Here is a 23,690-nt window from a genome sequence, read left to right on the forward strand (position 1 = left end):
TTCTGTGTAATCGTGAATCTAGGTCTATATAAATTTTTGCTTTGAGTAGACTATTCAGTTCTAACTAAGACTAAGATCAGATCAAACTTTTATGAAGCTTTTAAAATAAAATCAGTTGTTCACTGTATAAAAATATAACATTTAGCAATATTTATATTTATCAGCCTATATAGAAATCAGTTATCAGCCTTCAAATCTGAAAAATTATCGGTTATCGATATCGGCTGAAAATCCATATCGGTGCATTCCTACAACAAAGTTTTGAAAATTGAAAAAAAATCTTTTTATTTTACATACCACAATCAACATTCGCAAGGATCAAAATCGTTTCCAACCTCAAACTATAAAATGGTAGCAGGATATTTAAAGGAATCCAATAGATTTGATTAGATTACCTGACCGGTATGCTCAGTCTCATCTTTGTTGATAAGATACATCAGGAAGAATCTGTTCAAGAGAAATATTATATCAGGATATGCAAGTGTGTCGTTTGCTTAATAAAGGTCATCTGGTGTTTTTACTCACAAGTAGTTAGCCAGATTGTGCTCTTGTAAGGTATGCGTCTCGAAGCCATGCGGAGTTCTGTCGAAGTAGTCATTCCCGATTCCACAGATGAAGCATTTAGTCTAGAAAAACAGAATGTGCTCTTTTTAGGCCACATACATACTGTGACGTTTCAGAAGAGGGAACTTCATTTAAATACTTTTGTACCTATTTTTGAGTTGCCTATTTTTGAGCTTTTACTTTAAGCATCTTGAGTATTTATTTTGAGAGTTAATATATATATATGTATAAATCATATTTTCAATAGCTTTGGATTTATTGAGGTTAAATCAGTGACTTGTTATTGTGGACTGTTTACATCCCTCTAGAAAGATTTGACAACACAAATGGGTCATTTTCCCAGTTGTTTATAAGTCATTAAATCTATAGTTCACCCAAAAATGAAAGTGACCTCATCATTTGCTCATCCTCTCATGGTTTTAAAGCTTTATGGGTTTCTTCTTCGTTAAACACACATGAAGATATTTTAAAGATTGCTGGTTGCTGGTACCCATTAATATCCATATTAGAAAAAAATACTATGGAGGTCAATGGGTGCCAGCAACCAGGCATTTTCTAAATCTCTTGTGTTCAACAGAAGAAAAAGACAATTACATACGTGTGGAACTAGTGAAGGGTGAGTAAATGACAATTTTCAATTTCGCATGAAAAGGCACGACATGTTCCTCGGGATACATATACTGTATATGTATAAATAAAGTCAGACATCATGTTTATTGGGGAATATTATAATGGTGTACTGGTATGTACATATGGAAACTTTATGTCACCATAAAAACTATTTTATAACAGGGTTGGGCACTAAAAGTGAATTAACAGCTGAATATAGAAGATCAACAGGGCCAAAATTCTTGAAACGTGTTCTATTTACTTGTCGGCATCCAGTTTGACTGTCTCAATGTTTAAATAAGTGATCAACAACTAGTTGTTCAGTCCGGTGGAAAGTTAATCTAGTGCAGTTGTCACTGGTGTAAATTACTGAACTGTGTGTATAAAAACTAAATCAGAACTAAGGGTGTAACGATAATGTTTCACTAGCAGCCAATACATTTCACACTCCAGTTCAGTAGGTGGCAGAAATACACCTTTACGCCATAAAAATAAGAAGAAGCACTATAGGTGAACTGAAGAAAAGTGAAGAAAACATCCAGAAGAAACAACCTTGGATGTTAGCCCGATCTCAAGAGGAAACGTAACTGTTTTACGTGTTTTCAGAAAAGTATCTGATAACGTACAATCTCATACTTGTCTTTAGTGTGTAACTGTACGACTTTTAAAAGGAGGCATGCCCCCCAAACCCCACCCCTAATCCCCATTGGGGAATGAGGTACTCAAATGTATGAATGAGTAAAAATGAAATTGGCCACTAAATCAAAAAGTTCAGATTTGCCATGATTGTGTAAGGTCAATGACTGCACTGTGTACAGGACTGGATTCAAGTGATAATGAATTGACTGTAGCCACTGACCTCCATGTCCTCCTTCACCTGCTCCTGCTGATCTCTCAACTCACCAAAGGCATCAATAATCAAACCTGGATGACAATGAAAGCATTCGACATTACGCCGCTGTTCTGAATGTTCAAAGCATTGAGCGTGTTGCCTGCTTTTGGAGCAGTATTGCATTACCCTGAATGATGGCCAGCAGGATGACGATGACGAAGAAGAAGAAGGTGATGTCAAACAGTATACGGTAGAGCTCATAAGGGTCTCCAGCAGGGTCCTCGATTTCATCACCGATGCCACCGCCGGCTCTCACACCCACATACATGTGGAACAGGTAGCACTAAGGAACCATGCGATCGGGTTAAATTATTAATGACCTGGAAAAGCTACTCATCTACATAATACATGGATACATAAGGTAACTATGGTAAGATTAGAGTAATGTCTTTACTTTTTACGCTAGCCAAAGCAAATTACAATAGAACAATACTTCTATACTATGTATTCATCTTAATTTCATAATTTACTAATGCGTTTTTAGCTGAAAAACTATTTTATTAATGTGATGTGAACTAATATGAAACAATGTATTGACATTGACAGTTATTAAATAAGTGATATTATGTTCTTATGTATTGTTAGTTAACTCATTTGTGTAAGTAATAAGATTAAGCCAAATCTGGAGCTTATCTAACAAAATAACTTACGAAATTGGTCCAAAAATTTGTTTACCCAAATTTACATCTTATAGAAAAATAATAAATACAAATTTAATAAAAGGAAAAAAAAATCAAATCAATCAAATTTTGTTGAAATTTTGTAGGTTGTTATATTTTTTTACAATTTAATTGTATTATCTTTCAATTTCTAAATATGTTTGGTGACTAAAATATTATTTTAATAAATATATCTGTTTAATAAATCTGTTTTGTTTAAATGCATCAAAATATATTGCCTATAATAACTGAGAAATTGATTAAAAAAATCTTCATTTTCAAAAGGGGCCTTACTAGCACTGTGTATGTGTATATATTGTTCAGATATTGTGAAGTAATGTCTAGTGGTCATGTGACCTGAATCCTGACATACACTGATAAATATAATAAAAAAAATAAAAAGAAAAAAAAATAGATTTTTGAAGCTAAATGGGATATATATATATATATATATATATATATATATATATATATATATATATATATATATATATATATTGTTTATTTAGATAGATTGATAGACAAATAGTACAAAACAACAAATATTACTAAAAATCAAGAAGGAAAAACAACTAAATCAGGACTCTGGTCACATGACTGCTGGACATTGTATAGTGCATCATCTGACAGAATAAATGCATTTTTTTTTTTAATAAAAAAGTGCTTTTCTGAAACTAACAACTCAAAATTTCATGGTGCAATCATGTACTGATGCAAACATGGCCAGTATAACCCAACAATAAAAACAAATGAATGCCTCTTGAAAACACATAGCAAAACTCACAGTCATCATATCGTCACACTTCATGTCAGGCGCGTCCTCATCCTCGCTTTTGTTGTAGAACTTGCGGAAGAAGTTAAAAGCCACAACGGTGTAGAGGTAAACCACCACGGCCAGCAGACCCACGGTCAGCACCAGCTGAAAAAAGCACATCAGCTTCTCATTAGACTTGAAGAGATCTTTAAAACGGCTCTACTGCGCCCCCTGCTGGAGGACACTTGCCTGTTTGCCGTTGTGTGTCACAGAAGACAGGATGGTCCTCAAGGTCTTGAAGCCCATGGCGATGTCCAACAAATGAGCAGCGAAGAAGAAGTTATTGTAATGTCCCAGAATAGACATGGTGGTGTACCAGATCAGGTAGAGGAAAGACTGGAGAGCAAAGAAAATAAGTGTGTCATTGTCCTGATATATGATGATTTTTCTAATGTTTTCACATCATATCTAAGCCAGACTCACGTTATCCGTCATCACCACCCCCATTTTCCACACGTGGTACTTGGTGTCAATGGAGCTCAACCTGCAATTGAAACCAAATCTTGTATTGTTAAGGAGCCCTTGAAAATGATTTCACAATTTTATGTTCTTATGTAATGTAAGATTAATGAATTTACTAAGGTTAGCAAATAAGATCTAACAATTGTTTAATACTGTTGGAGAGTTTGAGATTGGTAACATATTTTCAGCAAAAAAGGCATTTATTTGAACAAAAGTAATGTGAAAATATTTGTTAAATACAATTTAAATGTATTGTTTTCAAAAGGTATTCCTGTAATTTCACACAATGAAATTGTAAACAGCCACATTCTTCAGCAGCGCGTGCAGTGTCTCTCTATGTGGATGCTTTCTGTGTGTTCTACATCTCAAATAATAAACTCGCAAAAGACATGAGACATTTTATATTACTTACACATGCTTATTCCAAATATATGTGAAAGACACTTGTCAGATTTTATTTTAGAGAGCAGGCGTGAGGTTCAGCTGTGTGCTCTTTATTTTTCTGTCTGATTTAGGCAGCTAATGCTGCTAACAGCTACTCTGACTGACAGCGTTTACGCAGTGCAAAAGCACACACTTGTAGGGGTGTGACATGGAGCCAATCCATGAATCACAGCACATTATGTTAGCTGACCAATCAGAGCCTCCTGAGGGTGAGCCTTTCAGAGCAACTAGGAAATATGACAGTTGTTTTCAAGTTAGCTGAGTAGTTGTATAAAATCAAAGTAAGATATTTGAAAAAAATAACCAGATTTTCTACAAGTGAAGCATGAGCACACATTGCTTTTTATCTTATAAAATTAACCAAACCTTAAAAATACACTGTGGACCACCACTTTAAAATATGCAAAGCCAAACTGAGCATTGTATTTGTGTTGCAGTTTAAAGTTTTATTTATTTTATTTTATTTTTTTACTGAAATACCTTTTTAAAGGGATAAAAAAAACATTTCATCATTGGTTACTCACAATCAAGTGGTTCCAAGCGTGATTTTTTGCTTCTGTTGAACACAAAACAAGATATTCTGAAGTGTATTGGAAAAAAGCAACCACTGACATCCATAGCAGGAACAATAAATACTATGGAAGTCAATGTCTGTTCTACCCCCAACATTCTTCACTATATATTTCCTTGTGTTCAACAGAAGAAAAAAAAACTCAAACAGGTTGGGAACAATCGAAGGATGAGTAAATGATGAGAGACTTTTCATTTTTGAGTGCTATCAAACTATCCCTTTAAGGCTCACAGAACAGTTGACAGAAACTACAATGAGCTTCTTCCTGGGTTAGTGACATCCCAAACCCTGAAACACCCCCGGGCATGGCATTTATGGGGTTCATATCAAAACACACTGTGCCGGCTTCACAGAACCAGGAAGTCAACAGACTGAAAACAACGGTTTAAAATAAAATTGAAGCCGTAATTGGAATCCGTGAGCTCACCAGGAGAGCAGGGAGGCTTCCTTTACCACAGCCTCTTCTGTGGGATCAAAGTCCAGCGCACTCTTGTCCAGGCCAAGCAGCTCAGCAATGCGCTCTGCTCCGTACAGGTCACCATATTTATTAATGACCTGAAGAGAACAATGAAAGTTACCAGGAAGTCACATTTACCATCAGTGATTCACATGACAAGTTTCATATGATTACCTTCCTCTTCACAAATTTGTCCCAGTAATTGTTAGGGAAGGACCTGGAAAAAGATGGTAATGGATACCGTGATAATGCATACATGGCATCAAATAATGGACACCTCAAAGCATTGATTGATTGATTAGTTACTGTGTTGTTCTGATGAGCAGTATGTGAGCTACATGTGTTAAACTGATACTCTAATTGATATTTCTATATGAATGAAATATGTATAAAGAGACCTTATGGGTTAGGTTAATACTTACTTTTAGTTACAAATTCTCACTTAATTATGTTCTAATGAAAAACAAAATGGACATATGTAATGCTTTAAGAAAGTTAACAATATACTTGCATTGAACCCTAACATATTTCTTTGTGTTGATAGTTTATTCAGTTAATATGTTTATTGAAAACAAATATTGTGAAGAGTATATCCAGGTTTTTGGTATAAGCATGACACCACCTCTAGTGGTGCTTGGATATAAATTGTGAAGGAAATAAGCAATATGGAAGAACTGACATTTATTTTTAGACTGAAAAATGACACTTCTGAAACACTGGATTAATTTGATTGATTACTGCAATGTTAACAATGCACAGAATCTGAAACAATGTAAATCCCCAGTGTTGTGTCTTGTATTTTTGTTTATTATTATCATTTTTGAATTTGTTTATTATTTCATGTGGAATATTGTAAAACTGTCTATTTTCCAAAGTAAAATGTTCTGCAGTAAAAAAAGTTCTCAATAAAAATTATTTAATATTTTTAACATTTTAGCACATTATATCAACAAGTAAGATTGTTTAACCATTAATTTTAATTTTAAACTTCATTTAAAAAAAAATGACTTAAAATTTATAACTGCAATTACATTGCAAATCACATGCCTCTACCAAAGACCATAGAAAACACAAGACATGCCACTCGTTTAGTTTTCATGCAGAAAAGTATAATGGTCCATATGGCCAATGAGCTTAGAATGATCAAGAGGCGACACTTAATAGAACGTTCCATTGCAACAGCAGCGCCCAGCTACAGCTCCGGATTCTGCCATTTTGGAGTGAAAGCGGTCAGCTGTCCATTGAATCTTGCTGTCACGATGGCAAGCAGCTGCTTTGTTTTTTATTTATTTTTTTAAAAAAAGCGCATTAAAGCTGAGATACAACCTGAAAGACGAAAATACAGCACTTAATTGTGAATCACAATCATCAGCACTTTTAATAGTTTATTTTACAGACTTATAATATGCTGTTGTTCTATTGGAGTTTCCATTCCAAAATGGCCATCGTGCCATCTAGTGGCTGTTTCCCAAATTGCACTAGAGTGTCGCCTCTTGGTGATTCTATGCTCTTTGATATGGCGAATGAAGCCCCGCCTACAAGTACAGGAGCCAATTATCGATCGCAATAAACTGACAAAGAAGCTCCGATCATCCGTCTGCTTTTACGAGACATAGACATAAGGATATATATACACGCATAAAGCTTGAAATCTCTCCTTTTTAAATGAAGCAAGTGCACTTGAAAACAATTTTTTTTTTGCCTTCGTAATCTGTATGAAACGCGGTACAGTCCGTCCTGTCGAACGCACATCACATGACAGCAATAACTCAAACGCCCACAGATTTGTAAACAGAGTTGCTGTCATTTCTGGAATAGATTCGCCATCAAGACCAAGCTTTGGATTACTTCAAAAGACCAGCGCAATTAGATAATCACTAAACAGAGGATGATAATATGTAGAATGGCCATAAATGAGGTTGGTGTCATGATCTCATTCCTTTTGAATGCGCGCATCAGCTCGACGACCTGAAAACATGCTTATTCTGTTTGATTCAGACTTTTAGAAACTAAACTTACAAGGCAGTTATTGCTTCATTTTATTGGCGGCTCTAAACATGTAATGTAAGCTTGGCAAATAGTTTTGGAGAATTTGATGTTTCCCCATTAGGACAGAATGCCTGAGCATACTGCCCGAGAGGCGTTTCAAAGGTGGCTGCTGAGTGAAATGACTTGCCCTAAAGGGACTTTGCTACTACTAAAGCACACTAACAGTGTTTTTAGAGTACTGATAATTGTTTTAGTAACTAGGTATAATAATATCTGAAACCCTGACAGTGTAAGCAACTGTAACTTAACACATAATGAAAAAGAAGATCCAAAGTGTTTCTTACGGAGTTGCAATGACCAAACGATCCCACTGTCCTTTGATGTCATCATCAGACGGCTGTTCAGTAATATACAAACCATCAAACTCCAGCTTCCTCGCGATCTCCTTTTCCCGCTTGAAAACCACTAAAGGAACCTACAGTCAGTAAGGAGAAAGCATGATTACTGTTGTGACACATCTGGCTTTAACATTCTTTTATTTTGTCTCTGACAAATGAAACCAAACTAGAGGAATCGGGATCAACCTTAAGACAGTAATATCCAAAGACGCAGAGCAAGGAAATGACAGTGTGCAAAACAGCCAGGAAAGTCAATGTGGGAGCCATGTAGCCGGTGCTCTCCTGAAGAATGAAATACTCCATTCCTCCTTCATCTTCATCAGCCTCCTCCTCCTCACCACCCCAAGATCCTTCCTCTTCTTCCTCATCGTCGAAATCACCGGTCACCTTTAGAGAGCAGCAATATTCAAATGTGTTATCAATTCTGCATAAAGCCCTTTTGAAGATCTAAGAAAAAAGGGCACCTTATAGAAGAGCAGGATGAAGTTGATGGCAAAGGCCACAAACAGAGCCAGAAAGCGGAGGTTGTAGAAATTACGAGCCAGGTAGTTCTAGAGAGTAGAAGTAAAAGTTAACCTTTCATGTTTGTCTCTTTAAAAGCGTGATTTTATTCATTTCTTACCAGCATTTTGGTTTTGTAGACTTCAAGTCCTGCAAAGAAGCTGGCCATGAAAGCTGGAGATTCATCCTTTGATGAGCCGCGTTTAACTTTCGGAGCTGGCTTTTCTGCTGCTGGTTCCTCGGGTGCTTCCTCTTTAGTCTTGTCTTCTTTCTCTTGATTCTCGGTGCTAAAAAAACATTGGGGTGTCAGGACCTTCTGTCAAAGAAATTATCAGTATCTAATTAATTCATTAAAAAAATTCAACGTACTCCGCTTTCTCTGGCTCAGATTCTGGCTTCTCTGCTGCTACTTTCTGTGAAAGCAAATACACCTTGTCAAATCCACCAATTGCATGAAACAAAATGTCTTTGAGGACTAATGAGGGGTTCAGACTACACAATATTTAAGCCACTGTGTCAGATTATGTGATTTTGACATGTTGTGCACAGGAAACTTTTCAGACTAAACAGTGCTAACCAGGCGCTGCTTGCCAACTTTAGCCAAGTGTGTAATTATCAGCAGAACAGCATCTGACTTGCATAAAAAACAATGGATAACGAAGCAGTGCATTTTGTACTGGCTTTCTCGCTGTTATAAAAGCTCCCCCCCCCCCCCCCCCAAAAAAAAAAAATCACCTAGCAACAGCAATATTATTGGCCGTTAATTTCCATTTTTGAAAGCTTCTGTGGTCTTATTGGCCGAATAAACAAACATGCTGATCTTTCTGGCAAAGCAACAGTTGTGTCTATAACACAAAATATAAGTACAAAGCAACTGTCTTTTGTGTCCACCATAGTCATTGGCAAATTACTGCAACACCCTACATCTTACAAATATCAGCTGATACACAGTCATGTGAAAATGTTAGGACGCCGTTTTGAAAATCCAATCTTTCCCCACAGGACATGTAAAATGCTCTTATCTTTGGCGGTTAGAAATAAAACACCTAAACAACACAACACAAGACTGCTAATCAAATGCCTCATACAGAATGCTAAAAGTGGATGTTCAGGCATAGGTTTTTGTCACAATGACTTGGCTTGGCTAGTTTTGTTAAATAAATAAATGTGTGATGTTGTCCTTCAGAGGTTTCATCTTCCAAATGTTAGGACCTACCAATGACCATTTAGGATTTTTTTATGTCCTGATACAGATTCAACAGGGTATCCAAACCTTTTCACACGACTGTATAGTAGACTGAGTCAACATAAGGAATGCAAACCTGGCTCTTCTTCTTCTCAACCGGAGCGCTGGTCTCAGTCAGGATTTCACACACATCACCCAGACCAGGCTCTGCTCCATGCTTCCCCTCTTTTTTCACAGCCGGATTGAGTAAATCCATGATCACATCAGTCTCCAGTTTCTCACCACCACCAGCCCCTGTCATCTGCACCATGTCTGCCGACACCACCATCTCGCTGATCTCCGCTTTTTCAGCTTCTAGCACATCCCCATGAATCCCAAACTGAGTCGGATCTGGCATATTACCCAAGATATCAGTCACTTTCATGTTTTTAGCCCCCTCTACAAGACCCCCTCCAAACATAGAGGACCAAATAATATGGAAGAATCCAAAGATGATGCCGAAAATGCCTTTGAAGAATCCAGTGAAGAGCATCCAAAAGAAGGAGAAGAAGCCAGTGATCATTTCCCTGATGGTGAGCTTTCTGAACTTCTTCATCTGCTTCTTCATACTCTTAAAAGTCAGCATTTGACGGAAATTAGACATGCTCTTTTTCACAGAAGCGCAGGCTGCGGTGAAGGCCGAGGCGGACTCCAGAGATGCGTCCTCCTCCTCAGACAAGCCTTCGAGAAGACTGTGCAACTCCTCCTCTTCTTCCTCCTCAGGTCTTTCTGTAGGGTCTGGCTCAGAGATCTGAGAGGCTAATTGCATCTCAAAGATGGTGTCCTCACAGAAGTTCACGAACATCTCCATCTTCTCGCTCTCACCACCTTCATTGACCACATCAAAGATGAACTGTCGTTTGGACTCTTTGACTTGTGGCTTCTCCCATTGGGTTCTGCTAGACTCGCTGATCTCAAAGTAAACCCTCTCGATTCTTTTGGCACCACCCATGATCTCGATACGGCCCAGGTATGGCTCAAAGTAGCTGAGCACGCTTTCAGCCAGGTCTAAAAAGGTGGACAGACGCGAGTCGTGAGGCATGTGTTCTGATAGGTTAGTGAGCAGCACAGCCACATTGAAGCCGATGTCTTTGGCTGGCTCATGGAAGCGTTCCACAAAATCGCTGTAGTTGAACATGTCGTTTTCATCTGCTTCCACGCAGGAGAGGAGAAACTCAATCTCGGATTGTGTGTACTGCTTCTGGCTCTCCATAGACTTCTGGAAGTCCCTCTTGGAGATCATGCCCTTGCAGTCTGGGTCATACTCCTTGAAGTTGTCAGACGAAGTGAGGTCCTTTAGTTTGAGGAACATGTCGAAGAACTTGAGGATCATTTCCACATTACTAGAGGACTCCACTAAGGTGTCCACCATCTGCTTACCGATAGTTCCATTCACCACATTACCTGTAACATGCAGATGATGAGTTAACAATTACAAGTCTCTCACCAGTTACAGTTGAAAGACTGATAAACTCTCACCCTCTAGAAGAGATAACATCATGACCACCATATCCTTCTGCAAATCCATCAGCTCCTTCAGTAAAGTGATTTGGCTAGAATCCTGAAACAAATTAATGACATTTTATCTAGAGAGAATTCATCTTTTCATATAGAGACTCATATTTAAAAGTTGAGATACAAAATTTGACCTTCCTATAAATGGTTAAAAAAATGATAATAAAAGTATTTTTTTCTTAGGTAGATGTGTAGATTTAATCATGTACATTGTGGATGCACTGATGTGTTACACTTACCTGCGACAATTTCATTTGCATATTGGCAAAAACATGCAGGAACCCGACCACTGCATCCCACAACCTGCTGTGTGCCAAACTCTGCTGATTTCCAATGCAAGGGCCCTAAATACAGCAAATAAAGCCTCATGAAATGCAAAGACATGCACTGTACTCTAACACAGGCGAACAGGATAAGCATTACCTGAATGTACTCAGTGAGAGAGTTAAAGATTTGTTTTGCTACTGATAAAGCTTTGGAGAAATTATGTTGTCCAGCCTCATCCATGACATCCTTCCCAGAGTAATACCAGTAAAAATCACTAATGGATTCCTGGTGGCGAAAATAAATACAGCCATTACTGCATACTGAAATATGACTTACTTTGGCTTTAATAAGGCTTTATCATATTTAATATCTACAGATGAAGACTAAATTATTATCAATTAGTGAAATTTGAATAATTTTTCAAACATTTCCCAAGTAATATTTAAAAGAGAAAGGGAATTTTCACAGTTCCTATTATATCTTTCTTTTGGAGAATGTCTAATTTATATTAGTTTGGCTGGAATAATATATATATATTTATATATATATATATATATATATATATATATATATATATATATATATATATATATATATATATATATATATATTTTTTTTTTTTTTTTTTATGACCTTTTATAAACATTTCTGGGTGAACTATCCATTGAATAGTTTTTAAAAATGTAAAAAAAAAAAAAAAAAAAAAAAAATATATATATATATATATATATATATATATATATATATATATATATATATATATATATATATATATATATATATATATATATATTTTTTTTTTTTTTTTTTTTTTTACATTTTTAAAAACTATTCAATGGATAGTTCACCCAGAAATGTTTATAAAAGGTCATAAAACAGGTGACTTTTTCTTCATTACATAATTTAAATAGGATTTTCAGCTGAATCTCTAGTCTTGAGTGATTCATATAAATGCAGTGAATGGATATAGGTTTTTTTTTTAGATTAAAAATAAACGTCCAAAAACATGTGAGACTGTAGTACAATTGTAGTCCGGTCACATTTGATAAAAGCGCAATCACCAACATCTATCAACAATCTGCTACACTGACCTTCCATTCAAGTGCACCCTCACACTTTCAGCATTAAAAGTGACCGAAATAAAATTGAACTATAGTTGTAGGGAACTGTTTGACAAAGCTATGAATTAAAGGTAATAATATTGTAAATAATGTTCAATTTTTTCCAAGGACCGATCGTTTCGCTTCAAATATCTTTGCGTTATCAGGAGCCATACCTATTGCTTTGGACCTGTTTGTACAACTCCGATGAATTAGCTATAACTTTTGACTGCTTTTTAATTTTTTTATGCTGTTTTGTGCGCATTATATATCGCACACATTTGCAGGGTGACTGAAATTATTATTAAAATATAACTATTAATGATACTGAGCCATTAGTAGTTTAAATAGTACAGAAAAAAAACAATTAAAATTTGAAAGAGAACATTGACGTTTTGAAACTGCACTGAACTGAAACTATATTATTAAAAATAAACTTGCGGCATTTATTATAATTTTAGGGATCTGCTTTGAGGTTTATTTATTTTTATGCTTTTGATGAAGTATCATTCAACTTAAGAGCCTTTTAGACCATGTGCCGGACCTGTTTCGCAGGTAATGTCTTTAAATAATTAATTATTTAGGTCTATTCATTCATTCATTCATTCATTCTTTTTTTTTCGGCTTAGTCCCTTTATTAATCTGGGGTTGCCACAGCGGAATGAACCACCAACTTATCCAGTATATGTTTTACACAGCGGATGCCCTTCTAGCTGCAACCCAGCACTGGGAAACATGCATACACACTCATTCAAACACATTCACTACAGACTTTTTTTTTAGCTTAGCCAATTCACCTGAACCACATGTCTTTAGACTTGTGGGGGAAACCGAAGCACCCGGAGGAAACCCACATGAATATGGGGAGAACATGCAAACTTCACACAGAAATGCCAACTGACCCAGCCCAGGCTCAAACCTTTTTGCTGTGAGGCGAACGTGCTACCCACTCTGCCACCATGCAGCCAAGGCCTATTTAATTATTCATTTATTATGTATGTACAATAATTAAGACATAAAATGAGATAGTAAAATATAACCAACAACTAAAATGTAAATGAAAACTGTAAATGAAATTGTAAATGTAAAAGCCTATTTATTGACTATCACTTTAAAATAACAAACACTGTACATTTCTCTATATTTAGGCTAAACACTGCTTTATTTATTTATTTAGGCCTACTTATTTAAATGCATGTTTGTACTTTCATTTTAGTTGTCTTTTATTTCTTTAATTTTACTTTCCAAAATGAATCCAAATCATTTCACTTAAGTTTACAGTGATTATAAAGCTTGTTAACAAGTTTTTTAATAATTAATGATGAAATTATAATGCTTTGTTTCATTATTTCATCTTCACTTACAAATAGCCGGGTATTTACAGCTACATTGTATTTCTGTCTGTTCGCATCCCGTCCCTTTGTGCCCCCTAGCGGCATAGTGGCAAACTGCAGTTTCACCTAAAAACACTTTTTACTCCTTTAGTGCAGCGGCGGTGCCACTGTTATTAATGCTCCTTTTCAAGCGTCACTCACTGTATTTGCTTATTTTTAATCTAAAAACCTATTACCATTCAAATCCTTTAAATAGCAGTAGTATCTCTTAAAATAACTAGTAAAATATTGTGTAATATCATCATGACAAAGACTAAATAAGTTAGTTATTAGAAATTAGGTATCAAAAATACTATACTCTAAAATGTGTTTTAAAAACTCTGTTAAATGGCAATTGGGGGATATTAGAAAAGAATCAAAGTTTCAGAGAAGGGATAAAAATTTTGTCTTCAACTCTACATATTTTACGAATTTAGTCTGTGTTACTTGTAGACGTAATAGGTAGTCCACGGTGCTAATGATGATGTTGACTGTGGTAGTGTTTCCAGTTTGGGTTCGCAAGAAGTTTTGGAAATCTGTTGCGGGGAAATTAAACAGTAAAGATTAGTCAGTGAAACATTTTGTGTTTCAAAAAAATTTTTGTGAAATCAATCTATTTTTCTGATTGTTTTATTTATTGCCTTGCAAGCCATCCCAGCAGGCACACAACATCATAAGACATTAATATTAAGTTAGATTTAGGTTGTGACATCAGGTGATCAAAATTCAATGTCTAGCCAGCGTCTAAGGACAAAGTTATTTTGACATAATTATGACATCAAACAACGTTGATATTTGGTTGATTTTAGGTTGTGTTGGAAAGTGAAAAAAATCCAACTTTGAGCCAACATCTTAATAACAACAATAATTAATAACTCCTTACATTTACATAGCACTTTTCTGGACACTCAAAGTGCTTTACACATTGGGGGGAAATCTCCTTATCCACCAGCAGTGTGCAGCAGCCATATAATGCCAGACCGCACAGCACACACCAGCAGATTGGTGGAGAGGAAACAGAGTGATGAAGCCAATTGTGATATGGGGATGGCTAGGAGGCCATGATGGACAGAGGGCAGAGGGGAACATTTGGGCCCTTCTCTTTTTCGAAGGACATCCTGGGATTTTTAACGACCACAGATAGTCAGGACCTCGGTTTAACGTCTCACCTGAAAGATGGCTCTTGCTGAGCAGTATAGAGTCCCCTTCACTATACGGAGACGTTAGGACCTGCAAAAACCGCAGGTTGAGCGCCCCCTGCTGCCTCACAAACACCACTTCTGACAGCAACCCAGCTTTCCCATGTGGTTCCCCATCCAGGTACTGACCGGGCGCAAAACCAAAGTCACATTGATGTCAAATACTAACATTTATTCGACAGTTGTGACAACCAAAATCCAATGTCTGATCACATCATAGTGGTAACGTCCGCACAACGTCAAGCTGTAGCATCATTAGACGTTGATATTTGGTTTATTTTAGGTTGTACATTGGACATTGACGTCAGCATGACGTTTGGTTCTGACGTCAATCCGATTTTCATTTCCAAACAAAATGCAACGACCCATGTCCATGTCCAATGTCTTGTGCCTGCTGGGATATTTTGTTTAAGTGATATAAATGTAAGTTACCACTATTTACTTTTTAAAAAAATGCGATTGAGTTATTTTATTTCCAGTTTAACAGCATTTTTAAATGAAAAAAATTAAAAACTCTTACCATTATTGTGGCCCTCACACAGAAGTTGCAAAAACCTGAACAGATCCTTTGTAAAGTCATCATTTTGTAGTACTTTAGAACCTGAAACATGAAATCGCATTATTCATGCGTCATATATTTGAAGCTATACAGAATAACAGTTTTACATCAGTCTCAAGCAAGCAGGTGCCTAGCACATATTTTGGGAGCTTGCTTCACTTAGGATGAGGAGCTTTAGATTGCAGGCTTGCAACTGCATCCCAAGAGCTGACTGGAAAAAGAAAAGCTTGTTGATTAATACACTGAAATGACAGAAATTTCAGAAAGCTGGATTAGCCAAGTAAGTTTCACAAGGACGGTGTACAGCGTGTGCTGGAGATACAATCACAGTATAATTAAAATGATGCTTTGAAAATGAGGATTTGATCAAGAGGTTATCCCGTCTGCTTGTGAAAGTTAGTCATGTGAGCAACCAGCTTTGTGAAATAGCCCCAGATTCACAGCATGGCAAAGCTCTTTGCTCATTTCATAGCTGTGGTCTAATCTTTAGCTGAGTGTACACCTCTTGTAACGTGTATTAATTTCTTTTTTTCCCAACACGGTATGGGTACAGATAATCTGTAATGTTCACATGGAAGACAGAATGTTCCCATTTAGTGAACAAGTTTAGTAAAGGGGGTTAGGCAAATGAATCGGTCTATAGTCTGTGTGAGCATGCATTAGTCTCTAGCAGCCAGCGCTGAAGAGAAGTGCATTCACCAGCAGCAGGGGAGAAGGTAACGTTTTGACAAATGGCAACATGCCAGGGTAAAGCACTGCGAAATGAGTAGCTAAACTATATTTACCCCGTCCTTTCACGCTGACTGCAATCCAGTACAAAATGATGGGAAACAAACAAAGAGAGCAGACATAAGCAAATGGAGAGAGACTAAATTCCAGAAAGAAAGAAAAAAGCGTCATTGTACTTCAGCCAGAAGGATGGATATGCAGTTACAGATGTACATGTAGACAGACTGACTTTGCAAGTGTTTGACTCAAATTAAAACCTGTGGGTTTCGATTAGATGCAATCCATTACACTGACACTATAGATGAATCATGAATCACTGTATAACACATAAGCAACGTGTTATTCATTGACATTGGGCAAGGATTGAACAGTTTGTTTAGTTGTGAGTATGGAGACATCCTGCAATATCAGTCGTTAAAGAAAGGGTTAGTCATATTTAAAGTGCTTCAGTGTTTTTGATCATGTTCTGTATCATACCTAATATTTCATTAATTTGATCTAAAGGTGCTGTATGTAAGTTTTTGACTTTTCTAAAGCACAAAAATACCATAATATGTTTGCAAATATTTAAGAAACACGCCAAGTGAACAGTCTTGTTTTTCTGAAAAACAATGTTGAAGTCAGATATTCTGCTTTGAAAACGAGTTTTCTGTGTTGGAACGCTGTCTTTGTTTTGGTTCTTTTAACCCGCCCAATGCCACTATGCCAATTATATTTCAGCACGCCAGGTTGCCTTGATGGAAAGATCGCATATTTTATTCATTCATTCAGAAAGGCTCTCAAAGAATGCGTTCGTGCCCAACGTGCAAGCTCTGGTGGACAGTAGCTGACTCTGAAATGAGATGCAGGTTCAGAGTTTTACATGAGGTTATGAATTAATTTGTAAATAATATAAATATTACGAGCGTAAACTTTGGGTGAGCAGGTTACATTGTAACTCTTTGTCCTAACAACATGCTATGTAACAAGATTTGCAGTGATAAGCAATTTGGCTGTTTGCACCAGACGAAACACAACAGAAATGTAAATACAGCCATTCAGAATATGCACTCACAAAATGGTAAGGTTTATAATCTAATTCATTCATATTAAACCTCTTTAACATTTTTAAATGTACATGCTGAATAATGTGTTTTGAGTGTCAGTTTTAAAGTTCAATTTCTACCTGTTTATTCTATTTTCAAGATCTGAGATGAAGATCTGCTGCTGCTTTCAGTAGTATGGTAATAAATGTCATGTAAAATGGCATTCAAACTCACATTATTAGCATTTAACACTGAATCATCAACTGATCATTGTCAATTTTCTGTTGTTCAGCTGCAAGAAATAGAAGCCATTTCTAATATATCAATTTGAGGTGTTTGTCAGAACAAAAACTTCTTTCAATATGGAAAATATTCAATCTGTTGTGTGCCGTTGCTTTCATTTAAAACACGATTTAAATCAGCCTTGTTGGTCCTCAATTTGACAACCTGCACTTGTGTTTGTTTTGATTGTTAGTTCAACCACTGAGTGTCAAACTTACATACTGCACCTTTATAATTTAATGTCATAGGCAGCAATTTGACTAATCAAAAAAAGCTATTAGGTTAACCATAACCCATCTCTCTGGTCATTTTGACCTAGAACTGGATTATGGATCATCATAAAATTATGAAAAATACTATATGAAATATTAATTGTTGCACTTATGAGATAAAATACAGATTTTTTGTCAAATGAGACATTTTTGGCCTTCTTCCAAAAAGTATGTGGTTATGAAAGAGTTTTAAATTCAGCTATGTCAAAATTTGCACTACATTTAGACAGCTTTAAACGTGATTTTCTCAATATAAAGATTTAGTTACATTCTCCAAATTTCAAATAGTTGTTTCCAGGCCAAGTGTCGTCCTATCCTAACAGACCAAACATCAATTGCATGCATTTATTCAGCTTTCAGAAGATTTATAAATGTAAATTTCAGAAAATGTACACTTATGACTGGTTTTGTGGTCCATGGTCTCTAATATTGACTTTAGTCTTCACGAACGAGCAGACACAGCCATTTGAATCTTTTTGGCTCGAGACTTCTGGTCTCATTCACTTCCATTTATTTTTAGATGTTAAAAATAGCTTGTTATGCTGCTTGATGTTGCAAATTGATATTTTCACATTATATTATTTAACTTTTGTCTGTATAGAGAGCAAGTAGTTTGACCGTTTTCTGCTTATTATTATTTCTAGTCATTTCTCCCATAGGAAACTAAATCAGAATTTCTGATAAAAAAAATCGCAAAAACAGCCGCACTTCCGCACTTCCGCACTGAACAATAAGGTCAATAGATAAAGGAATAAGTCAGCAGACAAAATTCTACTATTCTAAATTACTTGATTTTAAAGAAGTGGTTTGAAGAACATTTTGCTATGTGAACTAATGTTACACTGTGAATAATGCATAATTAAACCTTTAAATTAAGTATTTATAATCTTATGTGCATAACATCATCACTCCACTAAGGTCCTTCATTTCACCTTTGACGATGAAGACCTTGAATTACCAGAAAATAAAACATTTGATGTCAATGGCATCCCATAGACATTTGACATTGCACAGGTGAGAATACTGTAACTTCCACTGTTGCAGTGAATCCATGTGAACACATTGACAGCACACTACACAAAGTTATCAGTGACACCTCTTCTGATGCTGTACAGTATCATAAAGAAGCAAATATTCTCTGGATATGCATAAACATAAAGCTCATACTGCTTTGTAGTATAATGAAAGCACGAGAGATATAATACAGATATTCTTCAAATACACAAAAGTATCAAATACACAGTCTGATTGCACTAATTCATGAAAAAGTGTCAAACAACAAATCTTACTTGAACCCTCTTCAGTCACCATTCCAAGACTTTCTGCCTTATTTTGTCTTTCAAAAGCATTCAAATCCAGGATACTGCCAGAGAAACAATTAAAATCAATAATCGGTTGAAACAGGCGAAAAGGACAATCAGTGCACATATCTATTCACATCTACCTGCAAGACATCATCAGTGCAGATAAACTCTTAAAGAAGCCGGCATCTCGTTTTTCCTTTAAATAATCCAGCATTTTCTAAAGAAATACAAAGTAATGACACAAAGGGGAAAAAATAGCATTATACAGATGCAATTTGAATATTTTTTTCCTTTTCAAAAATAGTCCCAAATGATGTTTAACAGAGCAAGAAAATTTTCACAGTATGTTTGATTATATTTTTTTCCTTTGGAGAAAGTCTTATTTGTTTTATTTCGGCTAGAATAAAAGCAGTTTTTTGATTAAAAAAAAAAAAAAAAAAAACCTTTTAAGGTCAGGATTATTAGCCCTTTTAGGCTATATTTTTTCAATAGTCTATAGAACAAACCATCGTTATACAATAACTTGCCCTATCCTGCCTAGTTAACCTAATTAACCTAGTTAACCAACTCTTTAAATGTCACTTTAAGCTTTACAGAAGTGTCTTGAAAAATATCTTATTAGAAATAAGTGATTGAAACTATTATGTTTAGAAAATCTTCTCTCCATTGAACAGAAATTGGGGAAAAAATAAACAGAGGGGCTAATAATTCAGGGGCTTTAATAATTCTGATTGCAACTGTATGTCAATTCCAGCTCTTTACCTGCTGCACAAGAACGTTGCCTCCATTTAGGACAGAAATGCCCAGTTTAAGTGTGCCAGTCACCATAGGACCAAGTCGGCCTGCGATCAAACAAATGCTGCTTTAAGAAGTCAAAAGTCTTTAAAAGGACCAAAATTGTTGGAAATAGAGCTGTGTACCTTTACTGGCACTGATCATCTGCAGAACCATTTCAGCAGCCCCACGGGCATGAAGTCTGGCCTGCTGGTACAAAATCTTCTGCTTCTCCATTTCTTTTTCCTGTCAGAGAAGACACATCATTGAGATTTATCAGCCTAAAATAAAACTTATAATCCATCTTTTTCTTTTTTTTACATCTCATTTGAAATTTCAGCAACTGAATACCTCAAAAGTTTTCTCTTTTCCCTCTTCTTCTTCTTCTTCTTCCTCATTCTCGGCACAGCTCTGCAATTGAACATATTGACTCTATTAAAACTCATTTACAATATGAGTTAGTGTAATGGTGTGTGCTGTATAAAGGCGCATAATGAAGTAGTGAAGAACAAAACTATCAAGAGATCAACAAACACAATCACTAAAACTTTAGTGAAATCAGCAAAAAGCAGCTACACAACCACAGAAACAAACCAAAAATCACTTAATTTCCTTTCTATATAGTAGGTGAAAAACAGTGTACAAAAGTGGTAAGTCTAAATAAAAATAATAATAGTAAAACAGACAAAAAATACCAGGCTTGAGCAGAGGTAGAGGTCACAACAACACTACACACATTCATACTATATACAATGTGCTTTATTTGTGGTTGTGAAGTAATTCTTTAACAAAAATAAGTACTTTAGGATCGGATTGAATACAACACTGACCTTTGCCATCATGTCAGCGTAAGCAATATAGAGAGGATCCTCCTCTAGAAAACTACAAAAGCAAAAAATAAGAAAAATAGGAAAGTATTAAATTTGGGTCAAAAACAAATAGAATCAAAAACATTATCAAAACATCTTGTCAGACATATTTAGAACAAGAATCCTTTGGTGACAATCACAGAGCGGCAATAAAATAATCTTTGTAAGTTTTTTTCTGACTTGTCAGAGTTGACTCATTTAAAACATAAAATAAATAAATAAATAAATAGTGTGATATACAGCTGAATGCAAAATTAGTGTATGAGAGTATGTGTGTGTGTTTGTAAATGAGAGAATGTATGGGTGTTTCCCACGTGTATTTTCAAGTCCTCTCAACTTTAACAGCTGAGTTACAACTTCAATATTTAAGTTCACTAAACTTAAACCATGTCCATTACACTTGAATTATAAAGTCCTATCAACATCATTCCTAATTACAACAACTTCTCAAAGTTAACTAAACTTAGACCATGTCAATTACACTTGCATTGTTAAGTCCTGTCAACTTTAACCTGAGTTAAGACAACTTCACTATTTATGTAAAGTAAGCTTAATTTTAAAGAGCCATGAAACTCCCCTCTTTCGGTTCAAGTCTACCTCCGAATTTTTTCCAAAAATGCTCCGAGATGGGCGTGGAGCTCTGCGAGCAGAGGGAGAAGTGAGCGTGGCCGGCAGAGCAGGGGAAAACGAGGGGAGCTAACAACTGTTGTCAGTTGGCTCACAAAATGAGATGCAAACCGTGAGGAGACCCGTGATTTTACAGTTTGGTTAAAATGCAAAGAAATAAACAGTAATTTAATGCCCTGCTACATTTTTTAATCGGAATTTCATAAACACATACCCACAATTTGTTATATCATTATAAAGATAATCGTGTTTATATAAACACTACAAATGAGGAGGACTTCTCTCCTTCTCAATCCCCTTTTGCTCTATCTATTCCAACCATTACCCCTGCTGGTAATCTGGAGGATTTTTAACATAGGCGAAAACAGAAGCACGGATAAAGGCGATGTGTCTGAATGGTAACAAACTCAACTGATAAAAGACAAAGTCCGGCAATCTCCAATTCTCATACAGCTCTCCCAACAAAAATGTATCATGTAAACAAACACATAAGACCTGTGCCGTGCGTGGTCTCACCCAGTCATTGGGTCTCACATCTTGGCCGGTCTGCCTTGCCTTTGGAAAGCACATGTTCTCATGAATAAATAAGAAGCAGGCTCTTCTCATAGGATAAGTAAACTCTGCTATGAATAATAATGAGAAACTGACGAGTCATCACTTCACTAGCAGATTCGCGCTACAATCCCCCCCCCCCACCCAAAATAAATAAATAATTTTTTTTTTTTTAAAAGCTCAAAATTATCCAGTTTTCCTCACAATTAAAGTTGACAGGTGTTAAAATTGTCTTAACTGATGCTCAACACACACAAACCTGAAAAAAAAGTACTCCAGGGTTTCTTGATCCTTTAAGACAGCACAAACACTTACTTTTTTAAGTTGAAACAACAACAAATTTTTACAGTGTAGTTTGGCTGAAATAACATTAAAAACATTTAATTATTTTTAACCTTTATATTTTCATCCGCCTTAAGAAATTACTTTTCCATTGGCTAGAAACCACTGTTGTCCAATGACTTACCCAATTAACTGAACTTGTCTAGTTAACCTAATTAACTAAAACTAGAAAAACTGAAAACTAGTATCTTAGAAAAAACTTAATCATGGCAAAGGCTAAAAACACAGTACATAGTTAATAGAAAAGAGTTATTACAAATATTATGTTTAGAAAACATGAAAAATTTGCTTTTCGTTTAATAGCATTTGAGAATTTTTTTTTTAAATAATTAAAATTTCACTGAATTTGAAGTGCAATGATTGCCTTCAGCTATACATAGCACAGATCGGTATAAGTATGCTGCTTAATTTTAATATAAACAGCTATTCTGTATGAAACTGGAACTTTATTTCATACATAATTTTAGATTTCATTACTGTACAAAAAAATCCCATTATCTTAATTTGATGCCGCACCAAAATGTCCTTGCCCCATATATGAAAACATCACCTTCTCTCTGTCAGAGCATTGTGGCTGAAGTGAAGGATGAGCTGATGAAGAGGGTCTGGCTGAACTTCAGCTTCCTCTTCCTCTTCTTCCTCTACCACAGTCATGGGGGTTTTCTGTAGAGAGAAACCAAAGTTATAAAAACAACCCTTCCACACAATCTGTTGATCATAACTTTTTATTTTATTATTTCTTAATATTGTTTTATTATTATTATGATTCATTTATGTTCTTTAGTTTTTATGACTACCATTTCAAATCCTTTTAATCACACACACACACACACACACACACACACACACACACACACACACACACACACACACACACAAACATACACACGACTGCAGTCAAAATCAAAATAAACCAAATGCTGATGCACTGATATGCTTTTACACTTCAGTCACCCTCTGATTTACACATGCTCATTTACCAGGGCTGAGCTACATTCAAAATTGAAAATTAATGCAAATGTCAATTAAATTCATCAGGTCTTTCAACTCGACACATTTTAAAATTGAATTGAGAAATCCAGCCTAAATAGTAAGTGTTTTACGTGCAGGTTCAGTAAATCTCTCGCTCAACTTCAATTTAAATGTAAAAATTCTCAATTGTAAATGATGCACAGCCCTGAACAAATCATTTCTATAGCGTTACCATATCAAATACAACAAAAACTATGAGAAAAAAACATTTGACAACTTAATTCCAGCCATTTTCAACATTCTAACTTAAACACTTTCCTTTCTGATCTTATAACAAAGGGTTC

General features: G+C 35.7%; 2 protein-coding genes across 8 annotated transcripts in view; one reads left to right on the plus strand and one right to left on the minus strand.

Moving 5' to 3' along the window:
* Positions 1 to 23,690, plus strand: part of LOC147839360 (uncharacterized) — a 963,858-nt gene that overhangs the window by 886,414 nt on the left and 53,754 nt on the right. The gene's annotated exons all lie outside the window — the stretch shown is intronic.
* Positions 1 to 23,690, minus strand: part of ryr3 (ryanodine receptor 3) — a 152,358-nt gene that overhangs the window by 2,236 nt on the left and 126,432 nt on the right. For 5 of the 7 annotated variants that reach the window (XR_015518485.1, XR_015518483.1, XM_087298294.1 and 2 more), the window contains 28 exons: positions 22,925 to 23,037; positions 20,815 to 20,866; positions 20,336 to 20,395; positions 20,131 to 20,230; positions 19,973 to 20,052; positions 19,351 to 19,427; positions 19,196 to 19,269; positions 16,384 to 16,401; positions 15,560 to 15,640; positions 14,288 to 14,376; positions 11,524 to 11,652; positions 11,340 to 11,444; positions 11,065 to 11,146; positions 9,683 to 10,989; positions 8,730 to 8,773; positions 8,482 to 8,647; positions 8,324 to 8,410; positions 8,046 to 8,246; positions 7,806 to 7,936; positions 5,647 to 5,689; positions 5,443 to 5,570; positions 3,962 to 4,022; positions 3,728 to 3,874; positions 3,509 to 3,643; positions 2,192 to 2,348; positions 2,033 to 2,097; positions 526 to 626; positions 396 to 447 (listed from right to left, as the gene is read on the minus strand). Coding sequence is in view for 4 of the 7 variants with exons in the window: in XM_087298294.1 (XP_087154420.1) it covers positions 396 to 447; positions 526 to 626; positions 2,033 to 2,097; positions 2,192 to 2,348; positions 3,509 to 3,643; positions 3,728 to 3,874; positions 3,962 to 4,022; positions 5,443 to 5,570; positions 5,647 to 5,689; positions 7,806 to 7,936; positions 8,046 to 8,246; positions 8,324 to 8,410; positions 8,482 to 8,647; positions 8,730 to 8,773; positions 9,683 to 10,989; positions 11,065 to 11,146; positions 11,340 to 11,444; positions 11,524 to 11,652; positions 14,288 to 14,376; positions 15,560 to 15,640; positions 16,384 to 16,401; positions 19,196 to 19,269; positions 19,351 to 19,427; positions 19,973 to 20,052; positions 20,131 to 20,230; positions 20,336 to 20,395; positions 20,815 to 20,866; positions 22,925 to 23,037 (3,885 nt within the window). In the remaining 3 variants the exon portion in view is untranslated. The remainder of the gene's footprint in view (positions 1 to 395; positions 448 to 525; positions 627 to 2,032; positions 2,098 to 2,191; positions 2,349 to 3,508; positions 3,644 to 3,727; positions 3,875 to 3,961; positions 4,023 to 5,442; positions 5,571 to 5,646; positions 5,690 to 7,805; positions 7,937 to 8,045; positions 8,247 to 8,323; positions 8,411 to 8,481; positions 8,648 to 8,729; positions 8,774 to 9,682; positions 10,990 to 11,064; positions 11,147 to 11,339; positions 11,445 to 11,523; positions 11,653 to 14,287; positions 14,377 to 15,559; positions 15,641 to 16,383; positions 16,402 to 19,195; positions 19,270 to 19,350; positions 19,428 to 19,972; positions 20,053 to 20,130; positions 20,231 to 20,335; positions 20,396 to 20,814; positions 20,867 to 22,924; positions 23,038 to 23,690) is intronic. The other 2 variants (XR_015518484.1, XM_087298293.1) reach the window with 1 other exon arrangement.

The sequence above is a fragment of the Danio rerio genome, chromosome 20 (genome assembly GCF_052040795.2).
Source record: "Danio rerio strain M-AB ecotype USA chromosome 20, GRCz13ab, whole genome shotgun sequence".
NCBI lineage: Eukaryota > Metazoa > Chordata > Actinopteri > Cypriniformes > Danionidae > Danio > Danio rerio.